At 42.8% G+C, this 27013-nt stretch overlaps 1 protein-coding gene across 1 annotated transcript; it reads left to right on the forward strand.

Annotated features, from left to right (window-relative positions):
* Positions 1-883: 883 nt before the first annotated feature.
* cyfip1 (cytoplasmic FMR1 interacting protein 1) lies at positions 884-26957 on the forward strand. Its single transcript, XM_083888553.1, has 31 exons — positions 884-1011; positions 5253-5376; positions 6625-6714; positions 7671-7748; positions 8228-8329; positions 9435-9616; positions 9730-9826; positions 11119-11247; positions 11476-11580; positions 12320-12411; positions 13425-13542; positions 13740-13862; positions 14709-14834; positions 14985-15151; positions 16113-16260; positions 17453-17606; positions 17692-17848; positions 18001-18097; positions 18188-18264; positions 18615-18723; positions 20578-20697; positions 20790-20989; positions 21720-21807; positions 21896-22039; positions 22482-22572; positions 22652-22782; positions 22931-23003; positions 23927-24021; positions 24112-24350; positions 24438-24585; positions 26114-26957. Exons 2-31 carry the CDS (start codon positions 5260-5262, stop codon positions 26276-26278), a joined length of 3762 nt encoding a protein of 1253 aa, XP_083744679.1. The 5' UTR covers positions 884-1011; positions 5253-5259; the 3' UTR covers positions 26279-26957.
* Positions 26958-27013: the final 56 nt, after the last annotated feature.

Below are 27013 nucleotides of genomic sequence, written 5' to 3' on the forward strand. Positions count from 1 at the left end.
ATGCATTTATTTATTCATTATTTTATTTGTATATTTATGAATGCATTTATTTATGCATTTATTTAATTATTCTTTTATTTGTATATTTATGAATGCATTTATTTATTTATGCATTTATTTATTTATTATTTTATTTTTTATATTTATGAATGCATTTATTTATGAATTTATTTATTTATTATTTTATTTATATATTTATTATTTTATTTATATATTTATGAATGCATTTATTTATGCATTTATTTATTTATTATTTTATTTATATATTTATGAATTCATTTATTTATGCATTTATTTATTCATTATTTTATTTATATATTTATGAATGCATTTATTTATTTATTATTTTATTTATATATTTATGATTGCATTTATTTATGCATATATTTATTTATTATTTTATTTGTATATTTATGAATGCATTTATTTATTATTTTATTTATATATTTATGAATGCATTTATTTATTTATTTATGCATATATTTATTTATTATTTTATTTGTATATTTATGAATGCATTTATTTATTTATTTATTTATTTATTATTTTATTTATATATTTATGAATGCATTTATTTATTTATACTTATGTCAGGTTTAGTCCTCCATATATACATTTACTGTAAATGAATGCAAACGTTGTTTTGAAGAGTCTCCTCCTCCTCCTCTGCGCCCTCTGGTGGTGGCAGTGCGCATGTGCAGCAGCAGCGAGTCCAGCAGAAGTTGAGGAGTTCGTGGACAAACAGGAAGAGAAGGAAGTGAAGAAGAGGAGGAAGTGAAGCGCTCGGTGTCCTCCTGCTCCTCCTGCTCCTCCTCCGCCTCCTCCTCCTCCTCCGCCCATGAGCAGGAAAAAAAGACTGCAAACATTCCTGTGAACGACGGTCCGACTCCTGCGCGTCTTTCCCGGCTCCGCGGAGGAATCAGTGCCCGGTTTCATGGCTCTTTAGGCCGCGGACAGACCCGCACGAGTTCCCCCCTGAAAAAGCTCCAGAGGCGGCGGCAGCAGCAGCGGGTGAGTCAGAGCTCCGCGGCCCGACTTTCAGCGTCTGTTTCCAGGTGAAAAGTTCCTCGCAGCCCCGCGGAGTTCGAGCCGCGGAAAAGTCGCAGAAAGTCCGCGTAAAAGTGAGATTATTAACCCGGACTAAGAGACGCTCGGGTTTAAGTTAAACTAGTTAAACTCGGGTTAGCAGCTGGTTCACGTTTAAACTTGTGTTTCGCTGGATCTCAGGCCCGGGTTGCGGCTAATCTCTGGCCCGGGCTGCGGCTAATCCCAGGCCGCAGGATCCAGACTTCACTGTGGTTTCACTTCTTAATCTGCGTCTCCGCCCTTAATCTGTGAGATTATTCTCTGTTTTCATCGTTACCTTTTTTTGTTTTTTTAAAAAACACAGACACAGTCACTGTCTTTGGTGACGTGTGTGTGAGGAGGTGTGTGATAATCTCAGTGGGATTATGTGTCCGGAAAAAAAACTTTACACGACTCAGATTTTCCAGTAAAACAGATCGTACATTTTCACCTGTGTCGAATTTAAGTGATATTTTAAAATAATTCGGATAAAGTTAAGGGATTAGCGACAGCGACGTGTGTGAGCAGTTGTTTGATAATCTGAGTGGGATTAAAGCCTGAAGGGTGAGTTTGTGTTCCATGTAATTGGCCGCATTTTTTTTTTTAAAGTAAATGTTTAAAGTAAATGTTAAAAATAGTCACACGTTTGTGATCATATCAGTGGGATTACGAAAAAAAAAAAATCTGTAATCCCACATTTGCACTAATCTGCTTTTCCTAACTTTTATACAGTATTTAAAAGTGATCGAGACAAAGTTAAATAAACTGCTTTAGTGACGCGTTTATGAAGGGAGATAATCTCAGTGGGATTATAGAGCTACTTTGTTTTTTAAAGTTTAGTAACAGTGTTGTCTCTTGTTTGTGTAATGTGTGATAATCTCAGTGGGATTATGTGTCCAAAAAAACTACACGACTCAGATTTTCCAGTAAAACGCATCGTACATTTTCACCTGAAGTTTCGAACTTAAGTGATATTTCAAAATAATTCGGATAAAGTTAAGGGATTAGCGACAGCGACGTGGGTGAGGAGTTGTTTGATAATCTCAGTGGGATTACGGGGAAAAAAATCTGTAATCCCACGTTTGCACTAATCTGCTTTTCCTAACTTTTATACAGTATTTAAAAGTGATCGAGACAAAGTTAAATAAATGTGTGATAATCTCAGTGGGATTATAGAGTCAAAATAATTTAAGTTTATCAGTTGTTTTTCCTCTGAACTTTGAGGAAAAACTTTGTAATTTAGTAACGATGACTTAACAAAGAGGTGTTTGGTAATCTGGAATAATCTTTAATCTGTATGCCCAGGTTCACGCTTTGTTATGTTTGGATTAATAATCCATCGTTTCATCGATCGTTGCCACAGATTTTTTTGTGAATCATGCGTCGTGAGAATGATTGTTATTGGATTATTGCTCAATCCTAACATGGGATTAAGTGTCCGAGACGTTTGGAAACGTAACGTTTAGCTGTTGGTGTCAGAAGTGTGAGCTCGAAGGAAAGGAAGGAAGGAAATGAAACCTCACAGGGTTTGGTTTTTCTCTGTGGTTTCGTTTGATCGTCAACGTGGTTTTGTTTTCACTCAGATTAAATCTCTTAAATCACGTGAGGACGTTAATCTGAGAACGTTTGTAATCTCATGAAAACGTCTGTTTTTAGACTTTTAAAATGTTAACGTTCATCTTTGGTGAAGTGATGATGTCATAGCCACGCCCCCCTCTGACATCATTCTCACCCAGGCCTGTTTTACTTCGTTTACTTAGTGTTTCTGTGGCGGAACGACAGCGCCACCCTCAGGCCTGGCACGTGTACTGCAGCCTTCATGTTCATGGAAAACAGTTCAAGAAGGGGAAGGAAAAAGATTGCGTTGAGCTCTGCACGCCACGTGGCTCGGTTTCTACGAGCGGCCATGTTGGCAGGAAGAGAGCGGCCATGTTGGCAGGAGGCGAGCGGCCATGTTGGCAGGAAGAGAGCGGCCATGTTGGCAGGAAGAGAGCGGCCATGTTGGCAGACGGCAAGTGGCCATGTTGGCAGGAAGAGAGCGGCCATGTTGGCAGGAGGCGTGCGGCCATGTTGGCAGGAGGTGAGCGGCCATGTTGGTAGGCAGCGAGCGGTGAGCGGCCATGTTGGCAGGAGGCGAGCGGCCATGTTGGCAGGCAGTGAGCGGCCATGTTGGCAGGAGGCGAGCAACCATGTTGGCACGCGGCGAGCGGCCATGTTGGCAGGAGGCGAGCGGGCCATGTTGGCCATGTTGGCAGGCATTGAGCGGATATGTTGGCATGTGCGAGCGGCCATTTTGGCAGGCAGCGATGTCAGCGGTCAGATTTACGGTGGAAAAGCGAGTGGTTTTCCAAACTTCAATAGTTGGTTCACGTTTGTAGACGTCCGTCATGATGTCATGTGACAGCGCATGTAGGGGGCGTGGCCTCAGTGCAGTAAGTCGTGTGCTATGAGCCTGTGATTGAGGAATAATTTTGATATTAAATGTGATTGTTGTATATTATTTAACAACCAAGTTCTCAAATATTTAGGAAAATTCCCACTTTATTCCCATGGAAAGTTTCCAGTTTTGATAAACATGAAGGAAATGAAGAAGGCTACATCTTAGCTCATAATGATAATAACGATAATAACACTAAGTGTGTGTGTGACTTCCTGTCTCTGTCTTGAAGCCGTTCTAACTTCACTTTTGTCGTTTCCCTTTTCTTTCACACTCAGTTGTGTAACAGAACGACAAAGTTCACACATTCATGATCTGAAAGTTTTGTTCACAGCTTCACAGTATTTGTACACATATATATGTATACATACATATATATGTGTACACGTGTGTGCAGTGAAGGTGAGTCACGGATTTATTTGTCGTTTTCTCAGAACAGAAACTTTGATGAAATTCAGTCGACGTTTCACCAAAAACTGTAAGAACCTCAGTTACAGACCATAATACTTCTGTGAGTCTGTAGTAACGTTATAACTGCGACTTAGTTTGTGTTTGTAAAATTTTCTTTGTTCACGTGAACGAGGTTCGTCTTAGTGAACGAGGTTGGGATTGTTCGCGTGAAGGATGTTCAGATTGTTCGGCCGGATGAACGAGGTTCGGATTGTTCGCGTGAACGAAGTTCGGATTGTTCGCGTGAACGAGGTTCGGATTGTTCACGTGAACAAGGTTCGGATTGTTTGTCTTCGTGAACGAAGTTTGGATTGTTCGCGTGAACGAGGTTCGGATTGTTCGCGTGAACGAGGTTCGGATTGTTCGCGTGAACGAGGTTGAGATTGTTCGCGTGAACGAGGTTGAGATTGTTCGTCTCCGTGAACGAGGTTCAGATTGTTCGGCCGGGTGAACGAGGTTCGGATTGTTCATGTGAACGAGGTTCGGATTGTTCACGTGAACGAGGTTCGGATTGTTCTCGCGAACGAGGTTCGGATTGTTCACGTGAACGAGGTTCGGTTTGTTCAGGTGAACGAGGTTCGGATTGTTCGTCTTAGTGAACGAGGTTAGGATTGTTGGCGTGAACGAAGTTCGGATCGTTCGCGTGAACGAAGTTCGGATCGTTCGCGTGAACGAAGTTCAGATCGTTCGCGTGAACGAAGTTTGGATCGTTCGCGTGAACGAAGTTCGGATCGTTCGCGTGAACGAGGTTTATTTATGTTTTATTCATCTGTTTTTGTGTCGTTCAGTGAAAACGAAACGTGACAATGATTGTGAGACTTTGTGATAACTGTGTTGAACTTGATATAACGTTTATTTAACGCGTCAGCAGCTGTGTGATGGTGGTTAATCTGGTAAATGTGGGATTAGAGCAGGATTACAGAGTCAGATTAAATGAACAGTGAGCAGACGTTTGACCTCCTCTCTGAACAGGAAGTGAAGCTGAAGCCGACTTCACTGCGTTCTTCCTGTTTTTATTTTTATTTTCTTTACAGGAAATAAAGTTTTTAATCTGATTATAATCTGTGAAATTAAACCCTTCTAAACACTTTAATGAGAAAATGCAGAAGTGTGTTTGTGTGTGTGTGTGTGTTTGTGTGTTTTATCACTTCCTGTTGCTGTTGTCATGGAGACGACTCTGTGGTCTGTGATGATGTCACAGTTCACACTTTTAGTTTCTTGTGAAACTCTCTTAAAAGACGGGATTATCCGAGCAAAAACAGACGTTATTCCACTAATCCAGATTATCTGGTGTCTCCAGCGTCGTGATGGCGTCTACAGTGACGTTAGAGGACGCTTTGTCCAACGTGGACCTTCTGGAGGAACTGCCTCTGCCTGACCAGCAACCCTGCATCGAGCCACTGCCCTCGTCTGTCATGTACCAGGTGATAATCACTCGTTCATTCATTCACTCACTCGTTCATTCACTCACTCGTTCACTCACTCACTCACTCGTTCATTCACTCACTCGTTCACTCACTCACTCGTTCACTCACTTACTCACTCACTCGTTCACTCGCTCGTTCATTCACTCACTCACTCACTAGTTCATTCACTCACTCGTTCACTCGCTCATTCATTCACTCACTCACTAGTTCATTCACTCACTCGTTCACTCACTCACTCACTCACTCACACGTTCACTCACTCACTCGTTCATTCACTCTCTCGTTCACTCACTCGTTCACTCACTCGTTCATTCACTCACTCACTCATTCACTCACTCACTCATTCGTTCGTTCACTCACTCGTTCACTCACTCACTCGTTCATTCACTCACTCACTCGTTCACTCACTCTTTCATTCACTCACTTATTCACTCACTCACTCACTCGTTCATTCACTCACTCGTTCACTCACTCACTCTTTCACTCACTCACTCACTCGTTCACTCGCTCGTTCATTCACTCACTTGTTCACTCACTCACTCGTTCACTCACTCGTTTATTCACTCACTCGCTCACTCACTCACTCGTTCACTCACTCTTTCATTCACTCACTTATTCACTCACTCGTTCACTCACTCGTTCATTCACTCACTCACTCATTCACTCACTCGTTCATTCACTCACTCATTCATGATTGACTCACTCACGGTTTCAAATGTTTGAGTCCAGATTTAACGTTTAAATGTTTCAAATGAAGTTTTCTTTAATTTACCAAGAATCTCTTGGAAATGATTCGTCTTCAGATTAGATTAGATTACATGGATTAGATCATTAATTTCCAACATGTTTAAAAAAGGTCTAAGGTTTAAGGTCAAAAATTCCGACTGAAGTCTCAGTATTCTGGCTTTAATCTCAGTATTCCGACTTTAATCTCAGAATTCCGACTTCAATCTCAGAAGTCTGACTTTAATCTCAGTATTCCCACTTTAATCTCAGAATTCTGACATTTCCCCTCAGTATTCCCACTTTAATCTTAACCCCGAGATTAAAAAAACGTTTGAAAATGATATAATCTGTGACAGATTAAGTCTCTACATGACGCCATGATTTATGTCATGATTTTAGTCGTTTGTTTTGTCTTTAAATCAAGATAAAGTTTAGTGAACTTTGTATCAACCACAGGTTTGTTCTTCCTCACTCATTATTTGTCTCCTTGTCTCCTCTCTCCTTGTTTCCTCTCCTCAGCCAAACTTCAACACAAACTTTGAGGACAGAAACGCCTTCGTCACAGGAATCGCTCGCTACATCGAGCAGGCGACTGTTCACTCGAGCATGGTGAGAGTTTACTGATGATGTTTTTATCTCAGTGTTAAACTGAAGTCTGTAAACCACTCACTCTCCCACACCAAAGTCACTCACTCTCCCACACCAAAGTCACTCACTCTCCCACACCAAAGTCACTCACTCTCCCACACCAAAGTCACTCACTCTCCCACACCAAAGTCACTCACTCTCCCACACCAAAGTCACTCACTCTCCCACACCAAAGTCACTCCCTCTCCCACACCAAAGTCACTCCCTCTCCCACACCAAAGTCACTCACTCTCCCACACCAAAGTCACTCACTCTCTCACACCAAAGTCACTCACTCTCCCACACCAAAGTCACTCACTCTCCCACACCAAAGTCACTCACTCTCTCACACTAAAGTCACTCACTGTCCCACACCAAAGTCACTCACTCTCCCACACCAAAGTCACTCACTCTCCCACACCAAAGTCACTCACTCTCCCACACCAAAGTCCCTCACTCTCTCACACCAAAGTCACTCACTGTCCCACACCAAAGTCACTCACTCTCCCACACCAAAGTCACTCACTCTCCCACACCAAAGTCACTCACTCTCCCACACCAAAGTCACTCACTCTCCCACACCAAAGTCCCTCACTCTCTCACACCAAAGTCACTCACTGTCCCACACCAAAGTCACTCACTCTCCCACACCAAAGTCACTCACTCTCCCACACCAAAGTCACTCACTCTCTCACACCAAAGTCACTCACTCTCCCACACCAAAGTCACTCACTCTCCCACACCAAAGTCACTCACTCTCCCACACCAAAGTCACTCACTCTCCCACACCAAAGTCACTCACTCTCCCACACCAAAGTCACTCACTCTCCCACACCAAAGTCACTCACTCTCCCACACCAAAGTCACTCACTCTCCCACACCAAAGTCACTCACTCTCTCACACCACTGTACAAACACTCTCTCTCTCCTCTGATCAGAATGAGATGTTGGAGGAGGGGCAGGAATACGCCATCATGCTGTACACCTGGAGGAGCTGCTCACGTGCAATACCACAGGTAACCACTAGTGTCAGCAGGTTCATGCAGGCAGTTGATTTTAAAGCTGTTAAAAAGGTGAATGAGTCCAGACTCTAACATCCTGAGGACAACTGACTGCCTTGAGATGAACTGCAGCCTTATGCTTTTGTTGCTGCGACGTCCAAAATGTCGAAAGTTAATAAAATTGTATGGGTAATGGGGGCGGGACTAGATAAGCTTTGCTTCTCCCGCTGTCCCTTTCGGTCATGTGTATGAATATAAATGATGATGTATGCAGATGTTGATTACTTGTCATGCCCGAAATAAACGATTCATTCATTCATTCATTCATTCAATCACTGATCAAAGTGGACAAACTGTCCTCTCTCTGTCGACACAGTCACTGAAGTGTGAGGAGGTTTTTACCTTTTTATGACAAAGGACATGACGTTTATTAATAAGAAGAAATTATTCATCGTCAGATTACGTCACAGATGAAATAATCTGTTGTGTTTCAGGTGAAATGTAACGAGCAGCCAAACAGAGTGGAAATCTATGAGAAGACTGTGGAGGTTCTGGAGCCTGAAGTCACGAAGCTCATGAACTTCATGTACTTTCAGGTAAATAATCTCTGAGTCTGTGGAGAACGAGAGTGTGTCTGTGATGATTCAACATCTTCACCTCTGTCTCTGTCTGTCTGTACTCCGTCTGTCCTCCCTCCGTCTGTCCTCCCTCTGTCTTTCCTCCGTCTGTCCTCCGTCTGTCCTCCGTCTGTCCTCCGTCTGTCTGTCCTCCCTCCGTCTGTCCTCCGTCTGTCCTCCGTCTGCCCTCCGTCTGTCCTCCCTCTGTCTTTCCTCCGTCTGTCCTCTGTCTGTCTGTCCTCCGTCTGTATGTCCTCCCTCTGTCTGTCCTCCGTCTGTCCTCCATCTGTCTGTCCTCCCTCCGTCTGTCCTCCGTCTGTCTGTCCTCCCTCTGTCTTTCCTCCGTCTGTCCTCTGACTGTCTGTCCTCCCTCTGTCTGTCCTCCGTCTGTCCTCCCTCTGTCTGTCCTCCGTCTGTCCTCCATCTGTCTGTCCTCCCTCCGTCTGTCCTCCGTCTGTCTGTCCTCCCTCTGTCTTTCCTCCGTCTGTCCTCTGTCTGTTGGTCCTCCCTCTGTCTGTCCTCCGTCTGTCCTCCGTCTGTCCTCCGTCTGTCTGTCCTCCCTCTGTCTGTCCTCTGTCTGTCTTTCCTCCGTCTGTCTGTCCTCTGTCTGTCCTCCGTTTGTCTGTCCTCCCTCCGTCTGTCCTCCGTCTGTCTGTCCTCCCTCTGTCTGTCCTCCGTCTGTCTGTCCTCCGTCTGTCTGTCCTCCGTCTGTCTGTCCTCCCTCTGTCTGTCCCCTGTCTGTCTGTCCTCTGTCTGTCTGTCCTCCCTCCGTCTGCCCTCCCTCTGTCTGTCCTCTGTCTGTCCTCCCTCCGTCTGTCTGTCCTCCGTCTGTCTGTCCTCCCTCCGTCTGTCTGTCCTCCCTCTGTCTGTCCTCCCTCCGTCTGTCCTCCCTCTGTCTGTCCTCCGTCTGTCTGTCCTCCGTCTGTCTGTCCTCCCTCCGTCTGCCCTCCCTCTGTCTGTCCTCCCTCTGTCTGTCCTCCCTCTGTCTGTCCTCCCTCTGTCTGCCCTCCGTCTGTCTGTCCTCCGTCTGTCTGTCTGTCTGTCCTCTGTCTGTCTGTCTGTCTGTCCTCCGTCTGTCCTCCAGCGTACGGCCATCGACCGTTTCTGTGGTGAGGTCCGTCGTCTGTGTCACGTCGAGCGTAGGAAGGACTTTGTGTCTGAAGCTTACCTCATGACTCTGGGGAAGTTCATCAACATGTTTGCCGTCCTGGACGAGCTGAAGAACATGAAGTGCAGCGTGAAGAACGATCACTCCGCCTACAAACGGTAACCGCGGCGACCGCCGAGCATCCTTCACCTTGTGCTCCGTCGTCACCTTCATCTGTGGATCCTTGTAACTGTGCGTTAATCCCGTGTTTCCTGGTGTTTCTTCCTCTCAGAGCCGCTCAGTTCCTCAGGAAAATGTCGGAGCCCTCGTCGATCCAGGAATCTCAGAATCTGTCCATGTTCCTGGCAAACCACAACAAGATCACTCAGGTTTGTCCAGATTATTTTATAAACCGTATAATCTGTGTTCCAGATTATTTTACACAATGTATATCCTGTGGGTTCCAGATTATTTTATATGCTGTATATTTGTGCATTCCAAATTATTTTACATACTGTATAATCTGTGTTCCAGATTATTTTATATACTGTATATTTGTGTTCCATATTATTTTATAATCTGTATATTCTGTGTTCCAGATTAATTTACATACTGTATATTCCAGATTATTTTGCATACCGTATATTCCAGATTATTTTGCATACCGTATATTCTGTGTTACAGATTATTCCATAATCTGTATATTCTGTGTTCCTAGATTATTTTACATACTGTATATTCCAGATTATTATCCATGCCTTATATTCCAGATTATTCTATATACCGTATATTGTGTGTTACATCTGTATATTCTGTGTTCCTAGATTATTTTACATACTGTATATTCCAGATTATTTTGCATGCCTTATATTCCAGATTATTCTATATACCGTATATTCTGTGTTCCGAGATTATTTTACATACTGTATATTCCAGATTATTATCCATGCCTTATATTCCAGATTATTCTATATACCATATATTCTGTGTTCCAGATTAATTTACATAGCGTATATTCTGTGTTCCGAGATTATTTTACATACTGTATATTCCAGATTATTATCCATGCCTTATATTCCAGATTATTCTATATACCATATATTCTGTGTTCCAGATTAATTTACATAGCGTATATTATGTGTTCCAAGATTATTTTACATACTGTATATTCCAGATTATTATCCATGCCTTATATTCCAGATTATTCTATATACCGTATATTCTGTGTTCCAGATTAATTTACGTAGCGTAGATTCTGTGTTCCGAGATTATTTTACATACTGTATATTCCAGATTATTATCCATGCCTTATATTCCAGATTATTCTATATACCATATATTCTGTGTTCCAGATTAATTTACATAGCGTATATTATGTGTTCCAAGATTATTTTACATACTGTATATTCCAGATTATTATCCATGCCTTATATTCCAGATTATTCTATATACCGTATATTCTGTGTTCCAGATTAATTTACGTAGCGTAGATTCTGTGTTCCGAGATTATTTTACATACTGTATATTCCAGATTATTATCCATGCCTTATATTCCAGATTATTCTATATACCGTATATTCTGTGTTCCAGATTAATTTACATAGCGTAGATTATGTTCCAGATTATTTTACATACTGTATATTCCAGATTATCCTCTAATCTGTGTATTCCGTGTGTTCAGTCTCTGCAGCAGCAGCTTGAAGTCATTAACGGATACGATGAGCTTTTAGCCGACATCGTGAACCTGTGCATCGATTACTACGAGAACAAGATGTACCTGACGCCCAGTGAGAAACACATGCTGCTCAAAGTGAGTCCTGCAGGGGGCGCTGTCACTGCAGCTGAAATGTCCTTTATGTTTTTAAATAAGGATTTGTTTAACAGTTTACAGATGAAATCAGTCGCTGTGTTAACACATGATTTACATTTAGTCTCTGTCTTTATATATAAAGATATATGATACATATTTGTTTATACACATATATAGTTCTTCACTGTTGTTGTTGTTGTTGTTGTTGTTGTTGTTGTTGTTGTTCAGGTGATGGGTTTTGGTTTGTATCTCATGGACGGAAACAGCAGCAACATTTACAAACTCGACGCCAAGAAGAGAATCAATCTGAGCAAGATCGACAAGTTCTTCAAGGTAAGAACGTAAACGTGAGGGTGAACGTAAACGTGAGGGTGAACGTAAACGTGAGGGTGAACGTAAACGTGAGGGTGAACGTAAACGTGAAGGTGAACGTAAATATGAAGGTGAATGTAAACATGAATGTAAACATAAACGTGAAGGTGAACGTAAACATAAACGTGAAGGTGAACGTAAACGTGAAGGTAAACAATTGTGAATGTAAACGTGAAGGTGAACGTAAAAATAAACGTGAACGTAAACGTAAACATAAACGTGAAGGTGAACATAAACATGAATGTATACATAAACGTTAATGTAAACGTGAAGGTGAACGTAAACATAAACGTGAATGTAAACGTGAAGGTGAACGTAAACAAACGTGAAGGTGAACGTGAACATAAACATGAATGTAAACATAAACGTTAATGTAAACGTGAAGATGAACGTAAACATAAACGTGAAGGTGAACGTAAACGTGAATGTAAACATAAAGGTGAATGTAAACGTGAAGGTGAACGTAAACATAAACGTAAACATAAACATGAATGTAAACATACACGTGAAGGTAAACGTAAACGTGTTATTCCTTTATCATTTTACAAAAGAAGTTCTCTAATGTTTAAATAAAGTTATTTTTGTGTTTATTGAATTTAAGTGACAGAAAATCCAGATGATTTTTTTCAGATATTTCCAGTTGAACGACCTTTGACCCTCAGTGTGTGTGTGTGTGTGTGTGTGTGTGTGTGTGTCACAGCAACTGCAGGTGGTTCCTCTCTTTGGTGACATGCAGATCGAGCTGTCGCGTTACATCAAGACCAGCGCTCACTTTGAGGAGAACAAGTCCAGGTCTGTGTTTGTTCACTCTTTAATCATCACCATTCATTTATGTTTGATGATCTGCTGTGGAGCCGCTGAGTCATTCATAACATTTATAACATTCATAACATTTATAACATTCAGAACTTTCATAACATTTATAACATTTATAACATTCAGAACGTTCATAACATTCATAACATTCATAACATTTATAACATTCATAACATTCATAACGTTCATAACGTTCATAACATTTATAACGTTCATAACATTTATAACGTTCATAACATTTATAACGTTCATAACATTTATAACATTCATAACATTTATAACATTTAAAACGTTTATAACATTTATAACATTTAAAACGTTCATAACATTTATAACGTTGATAACCTTCATAACGTTCATAACATTTATAACATTCATAACATTTATAACGTTCATAACATTTATAACGTTCATAACATTTATAACATATATAACATTTATAACATTTAAAACGTTCATAACATTTATAACGTTCGTAACATTTATAACATTCATAACGTTCATAACATTCATAATGTTTATAACATTCATAACATTTATAACATTCATAACATTTATAACGTTCATAACATTTATAACATTTAAAACGTTCATAACATTTAAAACGTTCATAACATTTAAAACGTTCATAACATTCATAACGTTCATAACATTTATAACATTCATAACATTTATAACGTTCATAACATTTATAACATATATAACATTTATAACATTTAAAACGTTCATAACGTTCATAACATTCATAATGTTTATAACATTCATAACATTTATAACGTTCATAACGTTCATAACATTTATAACATTTATAACATTTAAAACGTTCATAACATTTAAAACGTTCATAACATTCATAACGTTTATAACATTTAAAACGTTCATAACATTTAAAACGTTCATAACATTCATAACGTTCATAACATTCATAACGTTCATAACATTTATAACATTCATAACAAGTCCTCTGTGTCCTCTGTGTGTCCTCTCAGGTGGACATGTACGTCCATCAGCAGCAGTCCTCAGTATAACATCTGTGAGCAGATGCTTCAGATCCGTGACGATCACATGCGTTTCATCTCTGAACTCGCTCGCTACAGTAACAGTGAGGTGAGTTAATCCAGGACTCTGGATTAGGCTTTAATCTCAGTACCACGGGATTCCTGGGAATTCTGCTGATTCATCGTTTCCTGATTCAATGTCAATGTTGATGTGTTTAATTGGACAGAGAAGCATGAGCAGAGGATTATAATCTAATCTAATCTGAATAATCTGAGGTTTCCCTGTGTGTGTGTGTGTGTGTGTAGGTGGTGACAGGATCAGGACGTCAGGAGTCTCAGAAAACAGACTCAGAATACAGGAAGTTGTTTGACTTGGCTCTGCAGGGTATGCAGCTGCTGTCTCAGTGGAGCGCTCACGTCATGGAAGTGGTGAGGACACACATTCCAGATTATTTTATAATCTTTATATTCTGTGTGTTCCAGATTATTTTATAATCTGTATATTCTGTGTGTTCCAGGTTATTTTATAATCTGTATACTCTGTCTTCCAGATTATTTTATAATCTGTATATACTGTATATTCCAGATTATTATATAATATGTATATTCCAGATTATTTTACATACTGTATATTCCAGATTATTTTATAATCTGTATCATCTGTGTTCCATATTAATTTTTATACTGTATATTCCAGATTATTATATAATATGTATATTCTGTATATTCCAGATTACTTTACATACTGTATATTCCAGATTATTTTATATACTGTATATTCCAGATTATTATTTAATATGTATATTCTGTATATTCCAGATTACTTTACATACTGTATATTCCAGATTATTTTATATACTGTATATTCCAGATTATTATATAATATGTATATTCTGTATATTCCAGATTATTTTACATACTATATATTCCAGATTATTTTACATACTGTATATTCCAGATTATTTTACATACTATATATTCCAGATTATTTTACATACTATATATTCCAGATTATTTTACATACTGTATATTCCAGATTATTTTATAATCTGTATAATCTGTGTTCCAGATTATTTTACATACTGTATATTCCAGATTATTTTATATACTGTATATTCCAGATTATTATATAATATAATATATATGTGAGTGTGAGTGTGTTCATGTGTTCATCTTTATTAACATGTGTGTGTGTGTTCATCTTTATTAATGTGTGTGTGTGTGTTCATCTTTATTAATGTGTGTGTGTGTGTGTGTTCATGTGTTCATCTGCAGTATTCCTGGAAACTTGTTCATCCAACAGACAAATACTCAAACAAAGAATGTCCTGATAACGCTGAAGAATATGAGAGAGCGACGAGGTACAACTACACCTGTGAGGAGAAGTTTGCCCTCGTGGAGGTTTGTCATCACTGTTAGTGAGTCTGTGTGTTGTTGTGTTTGTTGTTGATGTTGTTGTTGTTGTCGTGCCCAGGTGATGTGATGATCAAGGGTCTGCAGGTGTTGATGTTGTTGTTGTGTTGTTGTTGTTGTTGTTGTTGTTGTGCCCAGGTGATGGCGATGATCAAGGGTCTCCAGGTGTTGATGGGTCGTATGGAGAGCGTCTTCAATCACGCCATACGTCACACCATCTACTCTGCGCTGCAGGACTTTGCTCAGGTGACGCTCAGAGATCCTCTGCGTCAGTCTATCAAGAAGAAGAAGAACGTGGTGCAGAGGTAAATACACCCTAATCTGTCTGCATCTGGATTATCATCTGGATTATCATCTGGATTATCATCTAGATGATCATCTAGATTATCATCTGGATTATCAGCACAATCTACACTAGGAAAGATTCACATACTGGATCTGCAGCTGTTTATGACTCTGTCTCCCTGTCCTCTCCCCGTCTGTCCTGCTGTCTGTCCTCTCCCCGTCTGTCCTCTCCCTGTCCTCCTGTATGTCCTCCCTGTCTCTTTGTCTTGTCTGTCCTCTCCCTGTCTGTCCTCTCCCTGTCTTTCCTCTCCCTGTCCTCCTGTCTGTCCTCTCCCTGTCCTCCTGTCTGTCCTCCCTGTCTCTTTGTACTGTCTGTCTGTCCTCTCCCTGTCCTCCTGTCTGTCCTCTGTGTCCTCTCCCTGTCTTTCCTCTGTCCTCTGTCTGTCCTCTCCCTGTCTTTCCTCTGTCCTCTCCCTGTCTGTCCTCCTGTCTGTCCTCTCCCCGTCCTCCTGTACTCCCTGTTTATCCTCACCCTGTCCTCCTGTCTGTCCTCTGTCTGTTCTCCTGTCTGTCCTCTGTCCTCTCCCTGTCTGTCCTCTGTCTGTTCTCCTGTCTGTCCTCTCCCCGTCCTCTCCCTGTCTGTCCTCCCTGTCTGTCCTCCTGTCTGTCCTCTCCCCGTCCTCCTGTACTCCCTGTTTATCCTCACCCTGTCCTCCTGTCTGTCCTCTGTCTGTTCTCCTGTCTGTCCTCTCCCTGTCTGTCCTCTGTCTGTTCTCCTGTCTGTCCTCTCCCCGTCCTCTCCCTGTCTGTCCTCCCTGTCTGTCCTCCTGTCTGTCCTCCTGTCTGTCCTCTCCCTGTCCTCCTGTCTGTCCTTCTGTCCTCTCCCTGTCTGTCCTCTGTCTGTTCTCCTGTCTGTCCTCTCCCCGTCCTCTCCCTGTCTGTCCTCCCTGTCTGTCCTCCTGTCCTGTCCCCGTCCCTCAGTGTCCTCCAGGCGATCAGAAAGACAGTGTGTGATTGGGAAACAGGTCGTGAGCCTCACAATGATCCAGCTCTTCGTGGAGAGAAAGATCCTAAAGGAGGATTCGACATCACAGTTCCTCGACGAGCTGTTGGACCGTCCAGCACTCAGGTGACATATACTGATGCTGTAGTCTGGATTATATGGATTATAATCCAGAGGAGAAATATTTGCAGATGATGATGATTTGAAAAGAGAATGTTAACGTTTAGAGACTTTTTATAAGAATAAAACGGGGAATAATTGAGATGTTCTTATATTATTATAAATGTATACATCTAAATAAATAATGACTAAAAAGACAAAAATAAAGTACAAAAAATACAAAGTTATTAAACAAGAAGTCAGGGGGCGGAGCTTTGAACACAGAGGGCGGAGTTATGAGTATGAATCATAACAAACAGATGCTATTAAATGTAACTATACTTCCTTTTTTTAAAAACACAAAAATATGTTTGTTTAAAAAAACATGGAAAACTTGAGTAAAAATGTTTGATGTTTTATTTTGATCATCTTCATTCTCTGATGACTAACGACTCTTTCTGATGACTCGCTGTGATGACTCTAACGACTCTTTCTAACAACTCTTTCTAATGACTCAACGACTCTTTCTAACAACTCTTTCTAATGACTCTAACGACTCTTTCTAACAACTCTTTCTAATGACTCTAACGACTCTTTCTAATAACTCTTTCTAACGACTCTTTCTAACAACTCTTTCTAATGACTCTAACGACTCTTTCTAACAACTCTTCCTAATGACTCTAACGACTCTTTCTAATGACTAACGACTCTTTCTAACGACTCTTACTCTTTCTAATGACTCAAATGACTCTAACAACTCTTTGTAACGACTCTTTCCAATGACTCTTAACAACTCTTTCTAATGACTCTTTCTAACGACTTTTTCTAACAACTCTTTCTAATGACTCTTTCTAACGACTTTTTCTAACAACTCTTTCTAATGACTCTAACTACTCTTTCTAATGACTCAAATGACTCTAACGACTCTTTCTAATGACTCTAACGACTCTTTCCAATGACTCCAACAACTCTTTGTAATGACTAACTACTCTTTCTAACAACTCTTTCTAATGACTCTAACGACTCTTTCTAATGACTCTCACGACTCTTTCTAATGACTCTTTCTAACAACTCTTTCTAATGACTCTTACGACTCTTTCTAACGACTCTTTCTCCTGACACCTGTACATGGTGAGGATGATGCTGGAGTCTCTAATGACTCTTTCTAATGACTCTAACAACTCTTTCTAACGACTCTAACGACTCTTTCTCCTGACAGCTGTACATGGTGAGGACGATGCTCGAGTCTCTGATCGCTGACAAAAGCGGCTCAAAGAAGACTCTGCGCAGCACTCTGGAAGGTCCAACCATCCTGGACATCGAGAAGTTCCACCGCGAGTCGTTCTTCTACACTCACCTGCTCAACTTCAGCGGTGAGGAGAGGAAACATCTGACTGAGTCTTCTTCTTCTTTTCTGACATCATCATCATCATCATCATCTCCTCCTCTTCCTCACAGAAACCCTGCAGCAGTGCTGTGATCTGTCTCAGCTCTGGTTCAGAGAGTTCTTCCTGGAGCTCACCATGGGTCGAAGGATCCAGTTCCCCATCGAGATGTCCATGCCCTGGATCCTCACCGACCACATCCTGGAGACCAAGGAGGCTTCAATGATGGAGTAAATGTTCCATTGTTATTGGGATTAAATCAGACTTTTGTTCTTTAAATCCAATCATCGTGAATGAAGAAGAGTATTAGAAGAAGAAGAATCTTAATCTGGACTTGCATAGGCCTTCAGATTATGTAGATTAACGTGTTAATCTGCTGCAGGTACGTGCTGTATCCTCTGGATTTGTACAACGACAGCGCTCACTACGCTCTGACCAAATTCAAGAAGCAGTTTCTCTACGACGAGATCGAAGCCGAGGTGAAGTCTGCTCCGTAATCCCGTCCGTCGCGGGATTAACAGGTGGACGTGGTCTCGTTAATCTGACCTTTGTGTGTCTTTGACCTTCAGGTGAATCTGTGCTTCGATCAGTTCGTTTACAAATTGGCCGATCAGATCTTTGCTTACTACAAGATTCTGGCAGGAAGGTAAGATGTGTTAATCTGTCCTCCACTTCCTGTTTGTCTGTGTCATACGTAGAGGGGTGTGGCCTAACTCTGTGTCAAACGTAAAGGGGCATGGCCTAACTCTGAGTCGGTGTCATACGTAGAGGGGCGTGGCCCAACTATGAGTCTGTGTCAAACGTAGAGGGGCGTGGCCTAACTATGAGTCTGTGTCAAACGTAGAGGGGCGTGGCCTAACTATGAGTCTTTGTCATACGTAGAGGGGCGTGGCCTAACTCTGAGTCTGTGTCATACGTAGAAGGGCGTGGCCTAACTCTGAGTCTGTGTCATACGTAGAGGGGCGTGGCCTAACTCTGAGTCTTTGATCTCCTCAGTCTTCTTCTGGACAAACGTCTTCGAGCCGACTGTAAGAATCAGGGCGCTAACATTCCCTGGCCGTCGTCCAACAGATATGAGACACTGCTGAAGCAACGTCACGTTCAGGTGAGAAGGTTCTGTCAGAGTTAGGACTCTCACCCTGTTACTGTCTCACCCTCTCACTCTGTCACCATCGTCTCACCCTCACCCTGTTACTGTCTCACCCTCTCACTCTGTCACCATCGTCTCACCCTCACCCTGTTACTGTCTCACCTTCTCACTCTGTTACTGTCTCACTCTGTTACTCTCTCACTCTGTTACTGTCTCACCCTGTTACTCTGTCACCCTCTCACCCTGTTACTGTCTCACCCTCACACTCTGTTACTGTCTCACCCTCTCACTCTGTCACCTTGTTACTGTCTCACCCTCTCACTCTGTCACCATCGTCTCACCCTCACTCTGTTACTCTCTCACCCTCTCACTCTGTCACCCTGTTACTCTGTCACCCTCTCACCCTGTTACTGTCTCACCCTCACACTCTGTTACTGTCTCACCCTCTCACTCTGTCACCTTGTTACTGTCTCACCCTCTCACTCTGTCACCATCGTCTCACCCTCACTCTGTTACTCTCTCACCCTCTCACTCTGTCACCCTGTTACTGTCTCACCTTCTCACTCTGTTACTCTCTCACTCTGTCACCCTGTTACTGTCTCACCCTCTCACTCTGTTACTCTGTCACCCTCTCACCCTGTTACTGTCTCACCCTCACACTCTGTTACTGTCTCACCCTCTCACTCTGTCACCTTGTTACTGTCTCACCCTCTCACTCTGTCACCATCGTCTCACCCTCACTCTGTTACTCTCTCACCCTCTCACTCTGTCACCCTGTTACTGTCTCACCTTCTCACTCTGTTACTCTCTCACTCTGTCACCCTGTTACTGTCTCACCCTCTCACTCTGTTACTCTGTCACCCTCTCACCCTGTTACTGTCTCACCCTCTCACTCTGTCACCCTGTTACTGTCTCACCCTCTCACTCTGTCACCATCGTCTCACCCTCTCACTCTGTTACTGTCTCACCCTCTCACTCTGTCACCCTGTTACTGTCTCACCTTCTCACTCTGTTACTGTCTCACTCTGTTACTCTCTCACTCTGTCACCGTCTCACCCTCTCACTCTGTTACTGTCTCACCCTGTTACTCTGTCACCCTCTCACCCTGTTACTGTCTCACCCTCACACTCTGTTACTGTCTCACCCTCTCACTCTGTCACCCTGTTACTGTCTCACCCTCTCACTCTGTCACCATCGTCTCACCCTCACTCTGTTACTCTCTCACCCTCTCACTCTGTCACCCTGTTACTGTCTCACCTTCTCACTCTGTTACTCTCTCACTCTGTCACCCTGTTACTGTCTCACCCTCTCACTCTGTTACTCTGTCACCCTCTCACCCTGTTACTGTCTCACCCTCTCACTCTGTCACCCTGTTACTCTCACCCTCTCACTCTGTCACCATCGTCTCACCCTCTCACTCTGTCACCATCGTCTCACCCTCTCACTCTGTTACTGTCTCACCCTCACACTCTGTTACTGTCTCACCCTCTCACTCTGTCACCCTGTTACTGTCTCACCCTCTCACTCTGTCACCATCGTCTCACCCTCTCACTCTGTTACTGTCTCACCCTGTTACTCTCTCACCCTTTCACCCTGTTACTGTCTCACCCTCACACTCTGTTACTGTCTCACCCTCTCACTCTGTCACCCTGTTACTGTCTCACCCTCTCACTCTGTCACCATCGTCTCACCCTCTCACTCTGTTACTGTCTCACCCTCACTCTGTTACTGTCTCACCCTCTCACTCTGTTACTGTCTCACTCTGTCACCATCGTCTCAGCCTCTCACCCTATTACTCTCTCACCCTCTCACCCTGTTACTGTATCACCCTCTCACTCTCTCACCCTGTTACTGTCTCACCCTCTCTAGCTCTTGGGTCGATCCATTGACCTGAACAGACTGATCACTCAGAGAATTTCTGCAGCTTTGTCCAGATCTCTTGAATTGGCCATCAATCGTTTTGAGAGCGAGGACCTGACGTCGATCATGGTGCGTCCACGTCCACTGAGTTTGTTTTCATCACACAGAGACACAGAGACACAGTGTTGACATGTTGTTGTTGTTGTTGTTGTGTCTTGAAGGAGCTGGACGGTCTCCTGGAGATCAACCGTTTGACCCACAAGCTGCTCAGTAAGTTCCTGACCCTGGACAGTCTGGACGCCATGTTCCGCGAGGCCAATCACAACGTGTCGGCGCCCTACGGACGCATCACGCTGCACGTCTTCTGGGAGCTCAACTACGACTTCCTGCCAAACTACTGCTACAATGGCTCCACCAACAGGTGAGGAGGTGTCTCCACAGACATGACGCAGTGTGGCAGGAAGTCTGGGAGTGGATATGAGAACAGCTCACTATTTGGCAGTCAGTCTGTTGGTAGATATGGATAGCAGCTCACTATTTGGCAGTCAGTCTGTTGGTCGATAGAGATAGCAGCTCACTATTTGGCAGAGTCTGTTGGCAGATAAAGATAGCAGCTCACTATTTGGCAGAGTCTGTTGGTAGATAAAGGTAGCAGCTCACTATTTTGCAGAGTCTGTTGGTAGATATAGATATCAGCTCACTATTTGGCAGAGTCTGTTGGCTGATATAGATAGCAGGTTGCTATTTGGCAGTCTGTCTGTTGGTAGATATGGATAGCAGCTCACTATTTGGCAGAGTCTGTTGGCAGATGAAGATGGCAACTCACTATTTGGCAGAGTCTGTTGGCAGATATAGATAGCAGCTCACTATTTGGCAGAGTCTGTTGGCTGATATAGATAGCAGGTTGCTATTTGGCAGTCTGTCTGTTGGTAGATATGGATAGCAGCTCACTATTTGGCAGTGTCTGTTGGCAGATAAAGATAGCAGCTCACTATTTGGCAATCAGTCTGTTGGTAGATATGGATAGCAGCTCACTATTTGGCAGAGTCTATTGGCAGATGAAGATAGCAGCTCACTATTTGGCAGACTGTTTGTAGATATAGATAGCAGCTCACTATTTGGCAGTCAGTCACATGTGTGTATGTGTCCAGGTTTGTGAGGACCATCCTGCCGTTCTCTCAGGAGTTCCAGAGAGACAAACCACCCAACGCTCAGCCTCAGTATCTGTACGGGTCAAAGGTCAGCTCACATTGTCCTTCCTTTAACAGGTGGTTGTGTAGTTGTGTGTTTGTGTGACACAAACACCTTCTCTGTGTGTGTCTCTCAGACGTTGAACCTGGCCTACAGCAGCATCTTCAGCACCTACAGGAACTTTGTGGGTCCTCCTCACATCAAGGTCATGTGTCGTCTGCTGGGTTACCAGGGCATCGCCGTGGTGATGGAGGAGCTGCTGAAGGTGGTCAAGAGTCTGGTGAGTGTGACCTTCATCTGACCTTCACCTGACCTTCATCTGATCTTCACCTGACCTTCATCTGACCTTACCTGATCTTCACCTGACCCTCCCCTGACCTTCTCCTGACCTTCTCCTGACCTTCACCTGACCTTCACCTGACCTTCTGACCTTCTCCTGACCCTCTGACCTTCTCATGACCTTCTGTCCTTCTCCTGACCTTCTCCTGACCTTCACCTGACCTTCTCCTGACCTTCTGTCCTTCTCCTGACCTTCTCCTGACCTTCTCCTGACCTTCTCCTGACCACCTGACCTCCTCACCTTCAACTCACCTTCTTCTGACCTTCGCCTGACCTTCTGACCTTCTGACCTTCTCCTGACCTTCTCCTGACGAGTCTGTGGTTGAGATTAAATCAACAGTCAACACTTACTCACTTCTTCTTGTTCTTCTTGGGTTCTTCAGCTGCAGGGAACCATCATGCAGTACGTGAAGACTCTGATGGAGGTGATGCCAAAGATCTGCAGACTTCCTCGTCATGAGTACGGTTCTCCAGGTGAGTGACGTGACCTGTGACCTTTGACCTGTGACCGGTGTCTGTGCGACGGCAGATGTTTTAATGTGTAATCTGTCAGGAATCCTGGAGTTCTTCCACCATCAGCTGAAGGACATCGTTGAATACGCTGAGCTGAAGACAGTTTGTTTCCAGAACCTGAGAGAAGTGGGAAACGCCATGTTGTTCTGTCTGCTGAGTGAACAGAGCCTGGTACTGACCTTCATCATCTTCATCATCATCATCTTCTTCTTCTTCTTCTTCTTCTTCTTCTTCTTCTTCTTCTTCTTCTTCTTCTTCTTCTTCATCTTCATCATCTTCTTCATCAGTGTCTTAACTTCCTGTCATCTCTTGTCTTCAGTCTCAGGAGGAAGTGTGTGATCTGCTTCATGCTGCACCATTCCAGAACATTCTGCCCAGAGTTCACGTCAAAGGTAAACTTCAGATATATGTGTGTGTGGGTGTATATATATGTGTGTGTATATATATGTGTGTGTGTATATATATGTGTGTGTGTGTATATATAAAGATATGTGTGTATGTGTGTGTGTATGTGTGTATGTGTGTGTGTATATATATATGTGTGTGTGTATATATATGTGTGTATGTATATATGTGTGTGTGTATATATATATGTGTATATGTATATGTGTATATATATATGTATATGTGTATATGTATATGTGTGTATATATATATATATGTGTGTATATGTGTATATATATATATGTGTGTATATGTATGTGTATATATATATATGTGTGTATATGTATGTGTATATATATATATATATAAAGTGTGTGTGTGTGTATATATGTGTATATGTATATGTGTTGAGTATGTGTGTGTATATACACGTGTGTGTGTATATACACGTGTGTGTATATACACGTGTGTTGTGTGTGTATATACACGTGTGTGTGTATATACACGTATGTGTGTATATACACACACATACGTGTATATACACAAAAACACGTGTATATATATATACACGTATGTGTGTGTATATACGTGTGTGTGTGTATATACACGTATGTGTATATATATATATATATATATATGAGTGTGTATATATATATATACGTATGTATGTGTATATATATACGTATGTGTGTATATATATATACACCTATGTATGTGTATATGAGTGTGTATATATGTATACACGTATATATGTATGTATATATGAGTAGGTATACATGTACGTACATATGTGTATATATACGTATGTGTGTATATATGTGTATATACGTACATGTGTTTATATATATCTGTGTGTGTTTGATTCTGTGGTCTTTGATCATGTGATTTAATCTTTGATCATGTGACTGATTGACTGTGATCACATGAGCAGAAGGTGAACGTCTGGACGCTAAGATGAAGCGTCTTGAGGCCAAATACACGGCTCTACACATGGTTCCTCTCATCGAGCGTCTGGGAACTCCTCAGGTAAACAAACAGGAAGTGGTCAGCGATCACCTGACCGATAACTGACCGATCACTGACCACTGACGTGATCTCGCTTCCCTCTTCTCGCAGCAAATCGCCATCGCTCGTGAGGGCGACCTGCTGACCAAAGAGCGTCTGTGCTGCGGTCTGTCCATGTTCGAGGTCATCCTCACGCGTGTGCGCGGCTTCCTGGAGGATCCCATCTGGCGCGGCCCGTTGCCGAGCAACGGCGTGATGCACGTGGACGAGTGCGTGGAGTTCCACCGCCTGTGGAGCGCCATGCAGTTCGTCTACTGCATCCCTGTGGGAGCGCACGAGTTCACCGTGGAGTGAGTGAAGGCACATGCACGTTTAAAAACCTCTAAAGCTCCGCCCCCCCTGACCTCTAAAGCTCCGCCCCCTCCCTTGTGTTACAGGCAGTGTTTCGGGGACGGCCTTCACTGGGCCGGCTGCATGATCATCGCTCTGCTCAGTCAGCAGCGACGCTTCGACATCCTGGACTTCAGCTACCACCTGCTGAAGGTGCAGAAACACGACGGCAAAGACGAGGTCATCAAGAGCGTGGTGAGGTCGCATGACGCGACAGGTCACGTGACGCAAAATAGGTCACGTGACGCAACAGCAAAGACTACGCTCATAAACTCTGCGTCACATGATCACGTCTTTATGTCGGTGTTAAACTGGATTTTGTAAACCACTCACTCTCCCACACCAAAGTCCATAGAGAAAACCAGTGCTGCCTCGTGTGGTCACTTTGTGTCACTAAGTTAAGTCTAAAGTAAATATATTAAAAGCTGAATTCACTCAAATCAGTCATTGTAAGTTAGTGATGGAGGCAGCAGTGACTTTGGTGTGGGAGAGTGAGTGACTTTGGTGTGGGAGAGTGAGCGACTTTGGTGTGGGAGAGTGAGCGACTTTGGTGTGGGAGAGTGAGCGACTTTGGTGTGAGAGAGTGAGCGAGTTTGGTGTGGGAGAGTGAGTGACTTTGGTGTGAGAGAGTGAGTGACTTTGGTGTGAGAGAGTGAGTGACTTTGGTGTGGGAGAGTGAGTGTTTGGTGTGGGAGAGTGAGCGACTTTGGTGTGGGAGAGTGAGCGACTTTGGTGTGAGAGAGTGAGCGACTTTGGTGTGAGAGAGTGAGTGACTTTGGTGTGAGAGAGTGAGTGACTTTGGTGTGGGAGAGTGAGTGACTTTGGTGCGGGAGAGTGAGTGACTTTGGTGCGAGAGAGTGAGTGACTTTGGTGCGGGAGAGTGATTGACTTTGGTGCGGGAGAGTGAGTGACTTTGTTGTGGTAGAGTGAGTGACTTAAGTGTGTGAGAGAGTGAGTGACTTTGGTGTGGGAGAGTGAGTGACTTAAGTGTGTGAGAGAGTGAGTGACTTTGGTGTGAGAGAGTGAGTGACTTTGGTGTGGGAGAGTGAGTGACTTTGGTGTGGGAGAGTGAGTGACTTTGGTGTGGGAGAGTGAGCGACTTTGGTGTGGGAGAGTGAGCGACTTTGGTGTGAGAGAGTGAGCGAGTTTGGTGTGGGAGAGTGAGTGACTTTGGTGTGAGAGAGTGAGTGACTTTGGTGTGAGAGAGTGAGTGACTTTGGTGTGGGAGAGTGAGTGTTTGGTGTGGGAGAGTGAGCGACTTTGGTGTGGGAGAGTGAGCGACTTTGGTGTGAGAGAGTGAGCGACTTTGGTGTGAGAGAGTGAGTGACTTTGGTGTGAGAGAGTGAGTGACTTTGGTGTGGGAGAGTGAGTGACTTTGGTGCGGGAGAGTGAGTGACTTTGGTGCGAGAGAGTGAGTGACTTTGGTGCGGGAGAGTGATTGACTTTGGTGCGGGAGAGTGAGTGACTTTGTTGTGGTAGAGTGAGTGACTTAAGTGTGTGAGAGAGTGAGTGACTGGTGTGGGAGAGTGAGTGACTTAAGTGTGTGAGAGAGTGAGTGACTTTGGTGTGAGAGAGTGAGTGACTTTGGTGTGGGAGAGTGAGTAACTTTGGTGTGAGAGAGTGAGTGACTTTGGTGTGGGAGAGTGAGTTGAGAGCCAAGTCTCCAGAAAGTGTTAAAAAACATATATTTTTTTTTTTACATTTTCTGTTTTGTTTTTTTCAGCCTCTGAAGAAAATGGTCGACCGAATCCGTAAATTCCAGGTGCTCAACAACGAGATCTTCGGCATCCTGAACAAATACCTGAAGTCTGGAGACGGTGAGAACATGCCGGTGGAGCACGTACGCTGCTTCCAGCCGCCCATACACCAGTCCCTGGCCAGCAGCTAGAGGGCGCTGTGGACCAAACAGCGAGTTTCCTCCTCAGGAGGTGGGGCCACGTTACTGCCTGATCATTATTCTTATTCTTGTGCTTGTTTTGTATTCATTCACACGTTCGTGCCTTAAACTCTTTTATAGATGAAAGTGTTTTTTTTACGTTAGATCAGAGGGAAAGTAGCTTTTATCAGACCAATATTTAAAGGGTTTTGCTGTGGTTTAATCTAAGGAGATTTAAAGTTTAATGTTGAAGCGGAAAATCAGAGAAAAGTTTAAAAAAAAAAGCTGGTGTTAAGCATTTATTCACTCTGCCTGCTTTTAAATCATTTTAATTCAATAAATATGTAACAAATCCATTGATTGGTCTTTAAGTGTTTGTTACAAAAAGAACGACGTCATCATTTAATCTAGAAACTCCCCCGTGTTTGATTGGTAGAAACAAAGTCAGTGCATGAATTATTATAACAAAATTATTCCTATAGAAAACAACAAAACGACGACAACAACAACAACGCTACAGAGGAATGACTTTAAAGGGACAGTTCAGGGTTTTATCAAGTGTTAAAGAGGTAAAGACTCAGTGAGCTGGGATTGAGCCCTGTGACCCCGGAGTTCAGAGATTAAACTCAGAAAAAACGTAAACATTCTGATTCTTAAATCTCGGAATTCTGAGATTAAAGTCAGAAGAGCAAAAATTCAGACTTCTAATATCAGAATTCAGAGATTAAACTCAAAAAAAAAAAAAAT

The sequence above is a fragment of the Microchirus variegatus genome, assembly GCF_963457635.1.
Source record: "Microchirus variegatus genome assembly, chromosome: 4".
NCBI classification, from domain to species: domain Eukaryota; kingdom Metazoa; phylum Chordata; class Actinopteri; order Pleuronectiformes; family Soleidae; genus Microchirus; species Microchirus variegatus.